The sequence below is a fragment of the Carcharodon carcharias genome, chromosome X (assembly GCF_017639515.1).
Source record: "Carcharodon carcharias isolate sCarCar2 chromosome X, sCarCar2.pri, whole genome shotgun sequence".
NCBI classification, from domain to species: domain Eukaryota; kingdom Metazoa; phylum Chordata; class Chondrichthyes; order Lamniformes; family Lamnidae; genus Carcharodon; species Carcharodon carcharias.
This window is the reverse complement of record NC_054507.1, coordinates 23,065,358-23,084,800: the sequence shown is the minus strand read 5'-3', so window position 1 is coordinate 23,084,800 and position 19,443 is coordinate 23,065,358. Positions and strand designations below refer to the sequence as shown.

Below are 19,443 nucleotides of genomic sequence, written 5' to 3'. Positions count from 1 at the left end.
AGGTGATGTTGAGTCAACCGTGTATAAAATTATGAGGGGCATAGCTAGGGTAGACAGGAAGGAATTTTTCCCCTTGGTGGAGGGATCAATAACCAGTAGCCATAGATTTATGTGGCAGGAGGTTTAGAGGGAATGTTAGGAAGAATTTTTTCATCCAGAGGGTGGTGGGAATCTGGAACTCACTGCCTGAAAGAGTGGTAGAGGCAGAAACCCTTATAACATTTAAGAAGTATTTGGATGTGTACTTGCGATGCCATGGCGTACAAGGCTATGGGCCTGGTGCTGGAAAATGGGATTAGAATAGTTAGGTATTTGTTTGACTGGCGCAGACTCGATGGGCCGAAGGGCCTTTTTCTGTGCTGCAGACCTCTATGACTATGACTCAACTATCATCTCAAAGGCAATGCAGAGTTACACGATATCTCAAGAGTGATCCTAGTCATGCTTTTGGTCTAGATTTGATAAATTCGAAGTTATTTTTGAGCTAAAAATTCAATTATCCAATAATTTGAAAAAAAAGTATCATCTCAAATTAGGTGATGGTCAATCAAACTGCGATTTCAAAGGTGAGCTCTAATCTTTGATATTACCTGCTCTAGTTTTGCTGGGTCAGAGTACAGGGACAACCACTCCAGTTTCAGACGAACTTTTCCTCTCTCCACATCCTTCAGAGTGAACCACTACATAAGAGAACAGAAACAGGGTTAGGGTCAGGCACAGAGCAAACATCACAAGACAGGCCAGAGCTGAGTATTATAAAGCAAGGTACAACAAAAAATAGTTCATACATATCAGGTCTAAATGTAACCATAGAAAAAAAAAAGGAACTTTAGTAAATGAATATAAATTTCCTCAGAGCTGTTCCTGTTCTGCTACCATAACGTTGTTGAAAGTCTGACATAAATAACAACAACTTGTATTTATACAGCATCTTTCACATGATAAAACATTCCAAAGCGTTTCATAGGAGAGCTAAACAAAATTTGACACAGAGCCACATAAGGAGATATTTGGCCAGATGACCAAAAGTTTGGTCAAAGAGGTAGGTTTAAGGAGGAAAGAAAGCTAGAGAGAGATTTAGGAAGAGCTTGGGACCTTGGCAGAAGGCACAGCCAGCAACAGTGGAGTGATGGAAATCTGGGAAAATCTACAAAAACAGCAAAACTGATGGAGAGATGATGCGCAGTAATGTATAATCATCATTGACTTCCAGGAAGTTCCTGGCCTAAGTATTCTTTTAAGGGCTGAAGGACATTAGTGGGGCAGAATGGAGGAAGCTTTAATCTGCATTTAAATGTCTTGAATGGGTTCCTGCCATACAGAAACAAGCTATTCATCTCAGATGGTCTCTGTTGGCATTTATGCTCCACACATGTCTACTCCCACCCCATCAACATATACTTCTAAACTCAGTAATTTCCCAGCATAAGCATTCTTTCAAGGGCTGAACCCACATTTATTTAGGGGCAAAGCAGAAGGAGCTTTAAAATCTGCATGCAACTGTCCTATACCTAACCTGGAAGTGCTTAATGTTGACACTGGGTGCCTGAAATAAGAAAACATTCCATTCCCTTGCCACCCTGACCATTGCAAACGCACAGAAAGATAATGCCTGGTAATGTACAGCCATCAGCAACAGCCAATGATTTTGGAAATTAAAAGATGACTTGTCTTCACAAAACAAGTTTCCCAAACCGTTGTTTCAGTTGTTTGCAAGCTCAAAACACAATGCTGAAATAATCATGCCACAAATGATGCACAGCTCTTCCAGTTCTCCTCCCTCCTCAAACAGGGTATGGCTAAAAATGACAGAATGATGTTAGCATATGCATTCTGATCAAATTCCTTCATTTTAATGGAGCTGTTAACTTGTTCAAAATAAATTAAGGCCTCTTTTAAGATGGTACAATCTCGTCAAACATTCATATGACATCATCACCAGAAGTAACTTCTACTCTTTTTTTTGTCTGATAGTTTTCCATGAAGACAGTGCCTCTTAAATTTTCTTCCCTGACCAGCAGTTATTTCAGCATCTCCACAATTCCTTACCTCTTCCACTATTTGATTTTTCATCACTTCCCCAAGGTCTAGCTGCATTCTGAAAGCAAAAAAAAAATTCTGATATTACCTTCTCAACTCCCGTTCCCTCAGTGCAAGAAACAATCAAGGCCACATGAGACACTGAGAAAAAGCAATAATAAAACATGGGGAGACTGTAGGAGTCAACCATAAAGTGTACGGTAAATGGTGGGGGGGCCGTGTAAAAGCATAGAGGGAGAGGGTACTATTTTCAACAGGTTTCCTGTTGAGCTATAACAGCAGAAAACCTGCTTGTAGTATTATTAGAATGTACATCTGTTTATAATATTTTACTAAATCTCATTTGATTTAAATTAAAAGTAGCTACATTTAATGTCCAAATCAAATCTTTTCTTTTTGAGAGAGCTCAATATAACTCTTCCATATACCACAATCCGCTATAACCCATTGAGCTGTTTTCCTGATATAGAACCAACATAGCCTCAGAGGTGAGCCTTGTTGAGTTTGCTTCTGATATATTGAGTATTACAGCAACAGTTTTAGTTACAGCAGCACAGGACACAAACATTGCCTCAGATATCTGCATCTTGCGATACTTCATCAATTTCCCCTCAAAATGTTATTTTAAAATTATTAATGTTTCTTCCGTGGCACAGGTGATGTGTTGCTTTATAAGAAGAATTACACAATGCAATGCACAACAGGGTATATTTTGGTTTGGTTTAGTTTTACATTGCTTGGATAGTGATCTGCATGAATGGCTTTCTTGCCCATTATAGAATATGCCTGATTTTCATTCCATTCATTTCATGATAATGAAGCAGATTTGTTGTTTAGTATTGAGGTGCTGGGTCAGAATTTGTGGGGACAGTAAACAGTTTGAGTATAATAGGCAAGGAAAATAATGAAAATTGGGGGCAGGAGTAATTGGAGACAAGGTATCAACATAAAGCCAAACAGACGCACATACACTCTCGCATTCCTACACACAAGCTGATACATACATGTACACAGACACATAGTGCTCTCACCTGCCCAGGAAGTCGTCCTGATCTGGGTCTTTATCAAACATCTCAATTTCCAACAGCTGACCAGGGACTTCGTGGACAATCACCTGTGGAGCATAGAAAGCCACAAATCAGAAAGAGAACAAACAGGATACACTGCTACTTAAAACTATCCTTTTCTGTAAATTCTAAGAACTTATTATTTAAATGGATTCTCCATCTCTCAGAAATTGATTTTCTCAGGTTTTTTGCTCCAGGATTGTAGTCCAGTTCTGTAATACACTAATCCAACCTGACAAATAAATTTTAAAAGATAAATTCCAGCTGTCTGAAACAGCTTGAAAATCTATGGGTGATTTTCCCCACTGCATGATTATAACACTTACTAAGATTAGCAAATGGAGAAAAATACATCCATCTGATTCTAAAGTTGAACTTATTTCATCTATATTGCTTTCTAGCACTAGATGTCAGCAATGTGCTCAATGAAGCAAAATTTGATGCCAGTAGCAAAGGATTTTGTTAAATTAGTAGATGATATTGCTGATTTAAAGATGGGCACTGCAGGAAGGAAATGCTATCCAGGAGAGGATCTTGTGCACATATTATTGATCAGCAAAGCAAATACTTTTTTTATATTCGTTGGCTAGGCCAGCATTTATTCCCCATCCCTAATTGCCCATTTTTAAGAGTCAGCCACATTTCTGTGGGTCTGGAATCACACCAGGTGAGGACAGCAGATTTCCTTCATTAATTGACAATGGATTCATCATTACACTTTTAATTAATTCCAGATATTTATTGAATTCAAATTCCACCATCTGCTGTGGTGGGATCCAAACTCAGGTCTCCAGAGCATTACCCTGGATCTCTGGATTACCAGTCCAGTGACAATACCACTACAACACTACCTCCCGTCTATGGAGTATCCATATGCTCTCTACTCTCACCTCAGTTACCAACAAGCATGGCTGATGGAAAAGCCTTTCCGTAGCATTAGACAGAAGTTCCACCCTGCCAGAATGCTACCGCCGTCCCCTCCCCCCCAAGAGTGTCAGTGGTAGAGAACACACAGGTCGCCAAAGGTACCACGTATGGTGTAAGGCTCCGAGGGACAAGAGAGAAGGAGAGGCTTATACCTTCAATGAAAGGTCATCTATCTCCTTAAAAATAAATAGGCCAGACAATGTTTCACGTAAGGTTTGATGAGCCCTACCTGCTCGACCTATTAGAATACCTGTGCCACAAACTCGTATGTTAGTTACAGTTCTGATATATCTAAAGTTTCTTATCTAACTGTGAAGAGGACAGGTGGGAAAGAAGGGGGAGGCAGATTTTGCTGCAATTCCATCCTAGAATCTTCCTCAAGAATATGATCATAATGCGGTGAAAATGCCAGGATTTCCTGACAGGCACAAATTTGAGCACTGCTCCAGATCCCAGTCTCCTTCAGCCACTACACCACAAAACCGTGCTCCTGGGAATTACGGAGCCAATATTTCAACCAGCAGAGATGCCAGGCCTTTAAAGGTTCTGATGAATGAATGAAACATAAGAGTCATATTCACTCACCTCATACATTTCATTCCACTTGGGATTCACGGACTCACTGATGGTCTTGCTCATAAATGCCTGTGTGCCCACTCGTACAATTGCATACGGATCAGACTTTCCTTTGATGAATCCCTTGACATAGGTGTCCTTTGACTCCAGGCTCGCTGCTTCAATTAGGTGGATCCGTACTATTCCCTAAGAATAAATAGACAAGTTCAAACCTCCCCTTCTGAAGGGGTGGGTAATTGCATGTAGGGCACTGAAATGCTGCAGAGAGAGAGGTGTGGAGATTAACTGAGTGCTGACAGCTTAATACAAGTCACATACCTGGGCAGCATAAGAGTTTGTAGTTACTTGGTGTCAGGAGCAAAATAGGACTGCACCATATCACATGGTAGCAGCACTGGAATTTCCCCCTTTCTAGTAGTTATCCCCAGATTGGAGTTTGCTTCCCAGAAGAGTTGACACTCTGGTTTCTTGGTATTCATGGACATTGGAACTTCCATCAATTAAAAAGACTGGTGGGGGAGAGGTCATTTTCATCTCCACTTGGGCAGTAAGCTGGCTGAGCAGATTACCTATCTTTTGTAGAACCTGCCCTGATTTCATCCCATTGAGACCAACGCAACAAAGAATTGCCAGGTTCTACAAAGCGGGTGTCCAATCTGCTCCACCTGGTTAGTGCTCAGGTGGTGAAGTTAAAAATGAAACTCTCCCTCCCCATGTTTTATTAGTACAAACAAAGCAAACCACTAAACACAACACTATGATTGGCCGGCCAGGAGCTTTTACCAATTGCATTAGGACATCACTGCTCTCAACAGGATATCAAGGCTTAAACATTGGGCTGTAAATAGGTGGGCTTCATGCTTATACACTACGATAACAGCACCACCTTGGAGCAATTCCACCACAGGAAACAATTTTGTTGGCAATGATTTGGTGAAAACATACACAGTGTGATACCTACCCGAGGCAAGGGAGAACGGAGCTCAGCCACGTGGAGTTCTCCAACAAGAGGGCAAGTGATCCGGTTTGGCAAAACCAGGAAAGAGGCAATGGTGTCCATAAGTACGGTGTCAGACTTCGAGCTGTCCAAGGAGAAAAGAGGCAGAGCAAGGCAAGGGAGTAGTGAGGGAGAGATGGAGGGAAATAGTGTAATAGAGAGAGAGAAAACATTTATCAGAGGCTTCAGCTGCAAAGGAATATAACATACAGGATATAAATTTAAAAGAGGCACAAGGGTAACTAGAGGTCAGCACTCTGAAGAATAATTACTTTTTACTGAAACATTTCGGGTATACTCTCTGGCATTTTTGGCTGTTTGCAGTGTTTTCAAATGTACTGCTTTTGGATCTATTTTATTTACAGGATTCCCAGTAGGCCCTTGTGCTCATCTTTTTTTTATGCACACATTAAAATTCTTATTAAACCAAGTGACTCTCAAATGCTGTATATTTGTGAAATTGTATCATTGATTACATTTTCCAATATGCTTTGGTTTTGCTTGTATATTGTACAACATTTTTGGAAAAAAGGTGAGAAACACCCAAAACTCTAGAATGTAATTCATGTTATTCTTGGAATAATCTTTCAAACGCTTTGATTTTATTTTTGATCCTCAGGATTAATTCTGTTTTGTTCCTATGAACGATCAATACCTCAGCCCTGGAATATCCAACAGGTTGGTGAGTCCCGTCCAGTTAATGTCCAGTACCTGAAAGGGCATAAGTGTCTAAATCAATTTCAGAATCTCAAACTGTAGTTCAATTCAGTGTGCATCAGGACTCCAGCCACTTGGCTGAGCAAACAGTTACCATCTCTCAATTCCATAAAACCAGTCTGATTTTAAAAGTCTTTGAACAACACCTGCCAAGTGGTCTAAGCATAGAAAGCCTATCGTGTTGCAGTGCCATTCATTTCAAGGATTTTCATGTTGTTGTCTCCAACCAGAAACTTCAGGACTGAACTCAGTCACGAAGGAAACAGCCTTTGGACTTTCAAAATCATGAGCTAATATTCATTTCTGTGGCTCTTGTACTGTTACTATCCATAGTTGTAAAACTCTTTTTTTATCCTCCCCACTTAAGAGTGGGAGGGTGAGAGAGGGAGTGTGTTTTTTTAATTCGTTCATGGGATTTGGGCATCACTGGCTCGGCCAGCATTTATCGCCCATCCCTAGTTGCCCTTGTTCAGAAAGCATTTTAAGAGTCAGCTACATTGCTGTGGGTCTGGAGTCACATGTAGGCCAGACCCAGTAAGGATGGCAGATTTCCTTTCCTAAAGGACATTAGTGAACCAGATGGGTTTTTACAGCAATGGCTTTGTGGTCATCATCAGACTTTAATTCCAGATTTTTACTGAATTCAAATTTCACCATCTCCCATGGTGGGATTTGAACCCTGGACCCCAGAGCATTACCCTGGGTCTCTGGAACACTAGTCCAATGACAATACCACTCTATCACCACATGAAGTGGGAAGTTGCAAACACTCCTCCTCTGGGTTTGAATATGGAATAAATTAACCTTCTGAGTTAATCATAACACGAGTTTGCAGTGAGTTTAGTAAATCGGATCACACAAATGGAGGGTTTGGGAAAACACGCCACAGCCTTACTTCGTAAATAACTCGAAACACCTTCTGCTTACGGACAGTTGGTGAAAGGAAATAAATATAGTTTGCCTGTCTCCCTCTCTCCTGTCTGCAACAATAAGAAAAAAATCAAGCACTAGTCTATTGCTAGAGGGTTAGAATTGAAAAGTAGGGATGTTATGCTAAAGCTGTATTGAATCTTGGTTACACCACACATAGGTTACTGCGTACAGTTCTGGTCGCCATATCATAAAAAGGATCTAGAAGCACTGGAGAAGGTGCAGAGAAGATTTACAAGGATATACCAGAAATGTGTGGGTTTATATGTCAGGAAAGGATAGACAGGCTGGGTCTCTTTTCTATTGGAAAAGGCAGCTGAGGGCTAAACTAATAAAGGTCTTTAAGATTATGCAAGGTTTTGATAGCACACATATAGAGAGAGTGTTTCCTCTTGTGGGGAAGAGCATAACTAGAGACTGTCAATATAAGATAGTCACCAAGAAGTCCAATAGGGAATTCAGAAGAAACTTCTTCACCCAAATAGTGGGGAGAATGTGATTGAAGAAAATAGTAAAGATGCATTTAAGGAGAAACTAGACAAGCATATAAGGGAGAAGGGAATGAGGGTTCTGATGATAAATTTAGTCAGGAAAGATGGGAGGAGGCTCAAGTGCAGTATAAATGCAAACATGGATTGGTTGGGCTGAATGGCCTGCTTCTGTGCCACATATCCTATGTATTCTTACGTAATCATATGTAACCACTACACAACCACACCCTCGTTCGGTTTAAAAGGTTTTTAAATTTTTGCCACTTTTTATGATCATCTCACTCCAAAGATTTTTCCAATGTTGTCAACTTCATGATATTGAAAACCTCAATTAGGTCAGTTTCAAGTCTCCTTCGACACCCCCCCCCACCCCCCCCCACCGCCAATTTCAAAGAGAACACACCCAACCTCCCAACCCCAATCTCCTTAACCTTTCCATGTAACTTCAAATCTTGATACCAGGAATTATCTGCATTGCTCATCTCAAACCTTTCCAATGCAATAATACATTTCTTATGATTAGTTAATGAGAAGGGTCCCAAATGGGGTCTGATCACTGTTTTTAACAGCAACCTTTCCTGATTCGTAATCCATCCCTTAATTGATAGGTTGGCAATACACCCTCAGCCCAACTGTTGTCCATATTAGGTATGTGTTTGCTTCTTTTGTCAATTTCTCTCTACCACTTATTTGTACCAACACTGACCCCTGCTGGGGTGGCGCTCCAGTACCTCACCAAATGGCCACTCTTCATGCGCAAGGTCAGGTAGCGAGTGTCCACAGGCTATTCGATATGGGAGTTATTTAACAGCAAATAATATGAAATTAACACATTCAACATGACTTAGCTCCTTGTATATCACTCCTACAGAGGACAGCCCAAAATTATTTACAAAAGAGCTGGAATAACCTCAAGTCAAGATCTCACTGATCCCTCATTAAACAGTCCTGTATTAATCCCTCATCTTCTGTTACAATGGTGGTTTGTTTTTTTGCTTCCACAACACACTTACTGGGCGGCGGACGAAGAACAGGGTCACTGCTCCCACTAAAGGCATATTTCCAATCAAGGGCTCAAGGATCACGCGAAGCATCCCATGGAGCTGCAGGACAGATGGGCAAAGGAATCAATGAGTGAAGGAACAGACACTAATAATAAACTCCAGGACACCTCAGGAGAAATGTGTTGCATGCAATATAGTTAAGTTCGTGGACAAGATTACCTATAAGCTTGCGGTTTTCTCCTCAAGCTTGCCTCACACGGTGTAGTCATGTCAACCAGGCAATTTACATAATATCGGCTGCTGCAGCAATATTTTGATTGATTCCGAAGTGTTTCACTGTTTCTCCTACTATCATATTTCAGTATTTATTTAGAAACTTACTGTCAAAATCAACTGTACCAGTGCTCCTGTTCCTCCCCTTCCATACACAATTCCGTTAGCTCTGTTCCCTCACCCACTCCCACTTCTAGTAGTTCCATTCTTTCATCCCATCATTGCTCTTTCTCTGACCCCAATTCTTTTGTAACCTGAGCTGTCTGAAACCAACCCTCCTGCTACAAGTAGCTGGCAGCAGTCTGATTGCTGAAAATTAGCTGATGCTGGCTGAGTGATTGGCTGCAATTGGCTGGCTGCGGATTAGCTGCTGCGGATTGGCTGCTGGCGGCTGGTTGCAGATTGGCTGCTGGTACTTGAGCAAAATACTGTGGATGTTGCTGCAAATCTGAAATAAAAGACAAAAAATGCTGGAAATGCTCAGCTGGTATCTGTAGAGAGATAAACAAAAGTAACATATGATGAAAGGTCATCAACCTGAAAAGTTAATTCTGTTTTTCTCTCCACAGATGCTATCAGATTGGTTGCTGTTAATTGGCTACAGATTGGCTGCTAATGACATTATTAGATAGCACTGGCGTATTCCCTGGGTGCCAGCAAGGTTAATAAGAGCTAAAAAGGCACATGGGTAGGACATGAGAGTGGGTTCATTGTGTCTGGAGTGTGGTTTCTACCATAATTTTGTCAGTCATTGCTAATTTTAGGGACAGTCTTTTAAAACTTCTGAGGCAGGAGGCTATCTACACTTTATATTCACACACATCTACTTGTATGTGTTTGCCATGTTAGCCCTGTGCAAGGTTCTGTTCCTGATACCTTATTTGTATTCTACAGAATTGCTTTAATTTATTTTTGGGGCAGTAATAGCATTTAATTTTATTTCTTAAATCAGTCTTTCTTATTTCATAACTCCCTCACAATCACATTACTTTTTTCACTACTTTTTGGCTGGAAGGACAAAGTGGTCAGGGTTGTTACTTAATACTGCAACTAGGGACTGCATTGTCAGGGTATTATGAGATACTACAGGTTTATATTGCAACCTCCTCATGATTATGATAGCTCTATACTGAGAAGCACTAATGTTTAAGAAAGGTTTAATCTAGGAGAAAGCTCCAGAAATTGCTGCTCAACTAAAAGTGATATGGAAGTCAATATATAGTAACAAGGGCCTGCCTTGTTCAGTGTCAGCCCACTCACTGTTCAATAATGGCTTACAAACATTAAGATGCTGATATTCATTCATTCATTCAACCTGCAGTCTTACAGGAAATACTAAGTGACTTCTTCCGGTTCAATCTTGTGCTGCTTGTTCCTTTATTTGAAAGCTGATGTCAATGCAGGGTCTTAACAACTCTGGTGCTTCTCTGTTCTCTATAATTAATGGCTCTGAGGAAGGGATTGAATAGTTATTCAGTTTTTAAAAGTATATTTATTCCTGGGATGTGGGTGTCACTGGCTGGGCCAGCCATTTATTGCCCAATCCTAATTGCCCTTGAGAGGTGATGGTGAGCTGCCTTCTTGAACCGCTGCAGGCCATGTGGTATAGGTACACCCACAGTGCTGTTAGAAAGGGTGTTCCAGAATTTTGATCCAGTGACAGTGAAGTAACAGCGATTTATTCCAAGTCAGGATGGTGTGTAACTTGGGAGGGGAACTTGCAGGTGCATGCGTCTGCTGTCCTTGTCTTTCTAGGTGGAGGAGGTCGCAGGTATGGAAGGGGCTGTCAAAGGCGGCTTGGTGAATGATGAGAGCCATTACCACCATATCTGATCTGACCTCCACACCCACATGCTTTCCATCAAAAGTCCCTTGACCAGTTTTCCCCTTCTCTAGCCAGGGCATATTAAGACCAGGTGTCATCCCTCACTGTTACAGTAGCTTCTATCAATGATCTGGGCACAGGCCAAGGGTCAAACCTGGAACCTTCCAAGTCTGTGTGGCTCAGAGCCCACTGTGCTATTGAGGGTGACATTTTAAATAGTTTGGTATTTCTTTTCAAGTGTCAGTTGTAATAAAGGTGCTATGAAATGGGCACAAGTTTATAAGGTGCGCTGAGCTGTATTATTTCCCATCAAATTACCTACCTGAATACCATTCACTCCAGCTTTGCAGAAATACTTCTTCACTTCAACATTGATTTCACAGTCACCAATGTAACTACAGAGGGAAAGACAACAGAGGAAACCCCATTTTAGAGAATCTGGAAGTGTACAGTATACTGGCTTCAAAAGCATGGGGCAGACTGTGTCTTTTTTTGGGATTGTTTAGGTAATCCATTCAATTGTGACCCCGGGCTCGTCAGTTAGTGAGCTGAAGGCAGTGTTTGATCAGGTGTCCCTAGATTCATAGGCCTAATGTCATACAGAGTAGCTAGTTACCCAAGGTTAAGTGCACTAGCAGATTTTCTTTGTCAGATCGTTAGAAGGAAGCACTGAGGGGAGTCACATCTGCCAAAGTCCAATTATAGAGCGACACTGGCAGAGGCCAGGGGTGTGACACGAACTGCCCTCTCATGTAGCAATGGTGTTGGGAGGGGTTGGGGAAAGGTGCTGAGATGAGAAGCTAAATTCATTGCAGCTTTTCCTCAAATTTTGCTAATTTGAAAACTGTCCAAACCCAGTTATATTAAAAAAAATCAATTGTTTATCACCTTAATTGTGAGACATATTACATTAAATGTAGAAGTATGCACATCAAACTTGAGAAATTCTGTGGGGGGAAAAAAAAGTATGAGCTTACATTTCGAGCATCCCAAAGCACTACCCAGCCAATGTAGTACTTTTGGAGTGCAGTCAATGTTGTAATGTAGGAGATGTGGCAAAAGTGCCTCGTTGACAATGAAGCACTTTGAGATATTCTAAGGTTTTGAAATAAGCAAATTAAAGTTTTTTCTTTCTAGTAACCAAATTGGTATCCATGTTGGGGTGTGAAATCTGGACAAAATGATGCTAATGCAAGCCTGCTTCATAAGTCTGTGTAAAGTTTGTTGCTTTGGCTGGATTTTCAAATTCACTTTGTTCCTGGGAAACTTTGAAGGCAGTGCATTGAACATTTTGAAACAATTTTTTCCTGATGCTGCATTCGTGTACGATCACCCCTTTTTCCATGCAGCATTGCAATTTTTTTCTTTCACAGGATGTGGGTGTCGCTGGCTAGGCCAGCATCCATTGCCCATCCCTAATTTCCCTCGAGAAGGTGGTGGTGAGCTGCCTTCTCGAACAGACTGCAGCGGTTCAAGAAGGCAGCTCACCACCAATGTTGCAAGGGCAATTAGGGATGGGCAATAAATGCTGGCCTAGCCAGCGATGCCCAGATCCAATGAATGAATAAAACAAAATTGCATTTCGAGCGGTAAATATAGCTGCAGTGATACAAATGGCATCCAGGGAGGTTGGCAGGATTGGATTCAGTGTCTACTGCCAGACTACAAGAGATCTGGATGAGGAGTGCCAACTATGAGACGACATCATCTGCAGATCCAAAGGTACCTCAAAGGCACTTATGCACATGCCATTCCTACCTGGGCATGCCAGGTGAGCCACACCTCTGCTTTACTGCAGCTTGATTTACAGGCAAGGTCTGCACATTAGACTGCAGCGGATGACACAAGCTGGGACCATTCTTCCTGTTGCTGCCAAAATTACTAGTACATTAATCCTTCCAGGACAACAATAGAAGGACATCTACCAGATTAACCAGCTGCAACTCATCTGCACAGAAGATGCCATGCTTGTCCAGTAGAAAAGAGAGAGCCACTGGAGCAGACACAGGAATTTACAATCTGGGAGGCTTAGATGGCACCTATATAGCCATAAACACTCCCCACAATAACTCCACTGCCATCATAGAAGGGGCATCGCTCCATTAATATGCATGGTAGTTTCCCACTGCAACAATGCCATCTCTTATTAGCCATTACCCATGGAGTGCTCACAATGCTTTAATCCTGCAACAATCCACATTATCTGCATTGTTTGAAGGTACTAAGAGAACAATCAGAGTGCTCTCTACAGAGATGAGGGTTACCCTTTGTACCCATACCTGACTGCAGTTGGAAACACAAACAAAGCAGATACTATGATGAGGCCCATGTCACTGTGGAGCAGGCCATTGGGATATTGAAGCAACAGTTCTGTTCGGTGAGATGCTGTACACTCCACCCAAGGTCTACAAAATTATTACTGCCTGCACAGTTTTGGAGAGAGATGAGCATGAAGCTGGAAGATGGAGTAGTCCAATGAAGGTCCACATAAGATAGAAAGGAGGCAGAGGTGGAAGGTCATGATGTTTAGGTAGAGAGGGTGGTCCAAAGTTCTTACAGAACTACTCCTGGTAACCAACACTTACTCCCTCCTACCATCTTTCACCAAACATATCTCACACAGCGCCAGATACAGGAACAGCATATTCCCTGTTGCTATGCTGATTTGGCAGGTTACCCATCATTACCCTCACTCTCAGCTTTCAACCAAAAACAGCTCTGAAACATCAAAGAAAGGGGAAAATAAAGTTTCATTAGTTCAGTGCCTGTACAAAGCTTTTTCTTGATGACTGTGTAAGACAGGCTAGCGCCATATCTTAACCTCAAGTGTCACGAGGTACTGTCCAAGTGAGGAAAGCAACTGTGGTGACAGGAGGAGGTGCTAGCCTCCTGGAATGGTCACTGCTGTGATCAACTGGATGCAGGAGCTACAGATGTCTCAGTCTCAGGCACTTGTTCAGGCTTTTATGGGGGCTGGACTGGGTGAACATCAGAGCTTTGAGAGAGGAAGCGAACCTCTTCTGCAACCATACCATCGGTGATGGGCACTGCAAGTGGACACCCAGTGTTGGCTCCATTGGGTGTCTTGAATGCTATTTCAGCCAGGCGTCTTTCCAGCCATTTGAAAACCAGCAGCTCCTGAAACTGGATGCTGCAGATCCCCATGGTTTGAGATGTAGCTTGGAACACAGTTCTCTCCTTATCCCCTCACAGGTTAGGGATCCCCTACAGAGGACTGTGAAGATGACAAAGTACCTCCTTGTACTTTGCACTTGAATAAATCCCTCCTACAGCATTGCAGAGGAAATCAAAGGTGCTCTGCTGCATGCTGTTCATGGACACATAAACTTAATGCCTTGTGCTCTTGCATCAACCTATTTCTGAAAGCAGAATTAGGAGGAAAGCAATCCTTTGCCCATGGACAGGAGACACTCTGATATAGACTCTTCTCCTGTTCCCTCCACTTGCTCCTTCTCCCTTGTGCTTAGTGCTTTACCAGATACCCCTTCCTCAAATTAATTAACTGAAACAAGTAGCTGGACAGGTGTAGAGCAGAGGACAGTACTTGATGCAACCTGGTGTGATGTGCAAGAGATCATGGTGTCACTTGGTTCTGGGCCTTCATATTAGGAAGAATATATAAAAAGAGAAAATGACAGCCAATTACATTGCATCCCCTAGAGAATATAATAAAGGTATTTTGTGTGTGAGGTAGCCTCATCAGAAGAAGAGTGAGAAAGATGTCAAACAAGAATACTTGCAGAGTGGTGGCACCATGTCTTTGAATACTTGAAAAATATTTTGTACATTTGCTCCAAGGTCCAGTGATCTTGACCATTATGTTAACATGATTTGCCATCTCCTTCCAAGCAGCTTGAACTGCTGCATTTACAGGAAGCAGGGCCTAATGCCAAAGGGGATGTTTTGCTTTGGGGTAAATATGAAACATTTGACTAACCCAGCAGATCCATTGGCTGATACTGAAAAGCTGCTTCTCCTCAGAACATTGCAAGGAATCCTGAGAAATGCTATTGAACCACCCACTACAAAAAATGCCAGGAAGCTGCTTAAAGACAGTTGAAAGTGCTCAAAAATAGGAAGTGCCCTTAGAATCGTGTGTCTGATACACTACTTATTGAATAAGTTTTGTTTAAACCGCTGAAGTGACAACCAGAGTGTCTCACTCTGTTCACAGTACTGACTATGAGCCTTGATATTTACCCCAGAGTTTGTCAGTGTCAAAAAAAAAAACAAATTCACATGATTATTTGGTCACATCTGGCTGTTGTAGGACAGATTTTGCGCTCAGCTGTACAAGGTGTAGCAAACATTTGGACGATCTGGCCTTCTGCATACTTTGCGTCCAATTCCTTCCGCCCATGATTTTGCGCCAGCTGCTAATGTTCTTGTGCCAGAGCCTCATTAGAGCCCCAAAATGCATGCCAAAATATTTAAGTGAATAGCTGGTACATTTTCATGCCTTTTGCATTGGGATGTAGTTATTTTCCTCTACAAAACCTCTTGTTTATTTCTCACCAGATCATCCTGATCTCTCTCTGTCTGTCTGTCTCCCCACAACAACTCCTGGCACCACCCGCTCCCTCCCAAATGATTCCCACAAATTACTCCTACATCTCCCCCAAAACCACTATTCACAACACTGGTACCCTCATTATCATTTCATCCATCACATAACGTACACTGTATGCCTCCTGCATCACTTGAGTAATGGTTGGGGTCAACTTGTTGGTGAGTGGGAGCACAGAGAGGCAAACAAGAGGCAGCCCTTCAATTTTCTGCATTCAATGAGTCCCTAATTTAGAAACACTAATGTGCAGCCCATAAGTGACATTTTGATTTTCCTTCTTCTGTATAGATAAGCCTGGAAATTCTATTAGAATGCCCCATTCCCATTTAGACTGTCTGAGATCAACAACTTGGAGCATCCCACCACTTTTCATTCTGCAAATAGATATTCAAGTGGACCACCTGGTGACCAGTTATTCTTAAAGAACATTACTGCACACGTGGGGGAAGGAAGGTTTCGATATAAAGTGCTCCTTTATTTTGGGGTCCAACATATTTAAAACCTCTTTTAGCTATAAGGTAATGTCCTAGTTTTTATTGCTGTTGGTGCAGTGTGGCAAACTGACATTTCAGGCTAAGTCAATGAGGCAACAGTCGAACTCATCTGACATCAGACAACCTCAGTCTGTGACCACACTAATTACTTTAATGATAAGCTACCTCTTTTTCTAAAAAGAAATTTGGATAACCACATGGCAGTTTCATAACATACTTACCAATAATAAAAAAAAATCAAGAAGTTCTAAGTGGTACTGATGAGCTGTTGCTTTGACAAGGTCTTTGCACTTCTTGCATCCATTATCCACTTTTCTTCACCATTTTCTATTCAGTTCATTGCCATTCTGGTCACAAGCATGCAACAGCTACCTCACCAGTCAGGACTATTTCATTTACATTTAATGGTAATATTCAGTCAATAGCAATGCAGCTATTAGGTTATATCATTGTTAAACATTATGCAACTATTAATCAAGCAGAATCCTTGTGAGACACTTGTCTAAAGTAATTGCAACATAATATAGTAATGACTTTGGGAAATGAAAGTAACCAAAACTAATGCAGGGCACATATCTGAGGCTCCTAGATAAATTCAAATCTCAAAGTACTCACTGATGAACAGTTTCCTACACAGAGTTTTAGATGTAAGTTATGGTGTTGTATATATTTTTCTACATTCTCCAAGATTTAAAAACTGCTAACAGTATAGTATCATCCCTGATACTATAAGTTATTCCATATACCTTTCCATTTACTGCCCACAGCATAGCTGAGGGGCAGCTTGTTGGCAACATGGGTTTGGCCCTCACTTGCCCAAGCAGTGAACCCTAGTCTAAAAACACAGGCTGAGAGAGAGAAGGTTGGGCAGGCAAGTCTCTCCTGACTGCCCTTCTGCCTCCCCAGCAACATTGGCAAAGGCCTAGGAGTGGTTTTTAAAAATGGGGTAGCATCATTTCACCAATAGACCACAGTTTTTCAGAAAGCAGTTGTGAAGGAATAGAAAAACAAAGTATCAAGATTACAGGAACTGGGAAATGCATTAGATTAATATTTCAAGCAGGAACAGGCAAATAAATTACAAATATGACATCCAGCATGTGCTTCTATATGCAAAGAGCATGGAGTTTAAGCAGGAAAGTGGAATTGAACAGCAAGTCAGTTACCTGATATGCAGGTCAAGTGTGACCTGTCGTTTGTCTGTACCTGTATGCACCTGTACTCCATGAACCTTCAGAGGCTGAAAGACATTTCAGAGGTATGATTACTAGCACTTCCTTGATATATCTGGAATCTAGTTCAGTTAGTTTGGTCCACAGTAAAGACTCCTGCTGCTTAAAGTAAAAGCTCCCTAGATGGCTCCTCAAATTTAGCAGCTGAAGGTCCCAGATTAGTGCCGAGTTAGCTGCTTTTTTTCCCCCCTTATTAAGAGTCAGCCACATTGCCGTGGGTCTAGAGTCACATGTTGGCCAGACCAGGTAAGGGTGGCAGATTTCCTTCCCTAATGGGATTGGCATTAGTGAACCAGATGGATTTTTACAACAATCAGCACAGTCATCATTAGACTTTTAATTGCAGATTTTTATTGGATTCATATTCCACCATCTGCTGTGGTGGGATTCAAACCTGGGTTCCCAGAGCATTTTTCTAGTTTCCAGGTTAACAGTCTGGTGACAATAATACTACGCCACCAGCTTCCCCTCAGCTTCCACTGGGACATGGGTCAGTGTTAACAATTGACCACAACACCCTACATTAGAGAGGGGTATATTGACCAGGATGATTGTTATCCAGTGATTCCTACCAAGAAGTGCTCGTGTGTAAATGTCAAGTGAAGGCAGGGTTAGCTTTAGCAGTCATGGTCCTGATAGTCAAAAAAAAAACCCACCACCATTCATTGCCTAGATTCAGACCCAAATAATGGCCACCATCATGAGGTATAGGAGAGTGATCAGTGCCCATGATCCACCATGATAAGGTACTGAAGGGACCAGTACCCATGGTGAGTTTTCAGTTGTATAAACGGTTCTCGGGTACACATTCCAGTATGACATCTCTTTTGATGGAAATTAGTCACTTATTTGGCACATTCATCATTTACATCTACACATTCATTAATACCTCAGTAGATTTTTATTCTGGTTAATAATGCAGGGGAAGTCATGAAGGCACACACATCCTGCATATGGTTTACTGAGGAATATCAGACTGAGTACTTTCTAAAACCACCAGTACGTCACTTCGGTGTGTTACACAGCTCAAAATGTTCTCTTCATACAAAACCCAAATTTGCTGTCAAACAAGGACAAGTTTGGACTGTATAGTCAAACAGCCTGCCGGCACTCATGGCCAAGGCTCAGACAAGAAGAACCACCACTTGAGCAAAGTACACAAGGGTGTGCATGGAACTGTACTGCAGCGAGTCAGCACCTTCATTAGGGGGATGATGAAACAAAAACGTACCTGTGGGATTCACTGTATTAAACACTGAAAAAACTCAGACTGAAATAACGTGGAAATTAATGCTTGTTAGAGAAACACCATTTAATTTACACAGATATGGAATTACCTTCACTCCAAAGCTGACTTTTGTGAAGGCAAAGGTCTGTAGATGGTTGTTCGAACTTCGAATAATGGGAGCAATGGAGTTCACCAACAGCTTCTCCAGGTACTGACCAACAAATGGCCATGCTTGCTGCAGAACCTACCAATAAAGAGTCTTTCTATTAGATTGTTACATTTATGAATTTACTCTTGGATCTAACAATCGCACCTATCCCTAGGCAATATGATCCTCCCCAGTTGACAGGACAGTCAAAAATATTTTAGAATTCCAGATTGCTCAGTAACTGGTTGCTCAACAATATGCAAGACCAATCCCATGGAAACTTGCCCTCCAAACTTACTCTTCTCCCAGAGGGGCGACGGCAGACATCTGGTCAGCCCCTTCCTAAGCAGAGAATAGCCACTCGCTGTATAAGCAATTTCAGATCCAATTCTGAGTAACCTAATCAGGCTTAACCAGAGTTGAGTAGCCAGGAATTAAAGCCAACTCACCTGGCAGTAATGGAGCAGGCTTGGGTCAGTCTTACATAGACATACTGCATTTTAACACAGGCAGAGCACCTTTATATTTGATGGTACATGAAGAATAGTAGAATAGTAAAGTTTACAACTAGTGTAGCATTCAATACTGTTCATTTACCCATTATCTATTCAATAACGTCTGCTATTTTATAGCCCGAGCCAGGGTCTGGTAGACTGTTCATTCTCCTGTGTATTGAAGTGAAGGAAGCAACATGACCTCACATGGATAGCCAGAATACAGTAGCAAGGCTACATATTGAGTGGGTAAAAACACACTCCAGTTAGTAGGAAACAACAGCTTACAGGAGTGGGTTGTGGCAATGAGCCAGAGGAAAACAACACAAACCATGAGCTACGTCTTCCCTACTGTGGAAGTGGTTATCAGACACACACACAGGGCAGCCATGACAGAGACTGGACAGCCCTG

At 41.8% G+C, this 19,443-nt stretch overlaps 1 protein-coding gene across 1 annotated transcript in view; it reads right to left on the bottom strand.

The window, feature by feature from the left end:
• esyt1a (extended synaptotagmin-like protein 1a) overlaps positions 1-19,443 on the bottom strand; it is a 99,727-nt gene that overhangs the window by 25,249 nt on the left and 55,035 nt on the right. Inside the window, exons 3-12 of the mRNA XM_041180233.1 lie at positions 18,499-18,633; positions 17,096-17,169; positions 11,170-11,242; positions 8,759-8,848; positions 6,263-6,318; positions 5,572-5,692; positions 4,620-4,796; positions 3,072-3,154; positions 2,050-2,098; positions 591-680 (exon numbers count right to left, since the gene is read on the bottom strand). Coding sequence (XP_041036167.1) covers positions 591-680; positions 2,050-2,098; positions 3,072-3,154; positions 4,620-4,796; positions 5,572-5,692; positions 6,263-6,318; positions 8,759-8,848; positions 11,170-11,242; positions 17,096-17,169; positions 18,499-18,633 — 948 coding nt within the window. The remainder of the gene's footprint in view (positions 1-590; positions 681-2,049; positions 2,099-3,071; positions 3,155-4,619; positions 4,797-5,571; positions 5,693-6,262; positions 6,319-8,758; positions 8,849-11,169; positions 11,243-17,095; positions 17,170-18,498; positions 18,634-19,443) is intronic.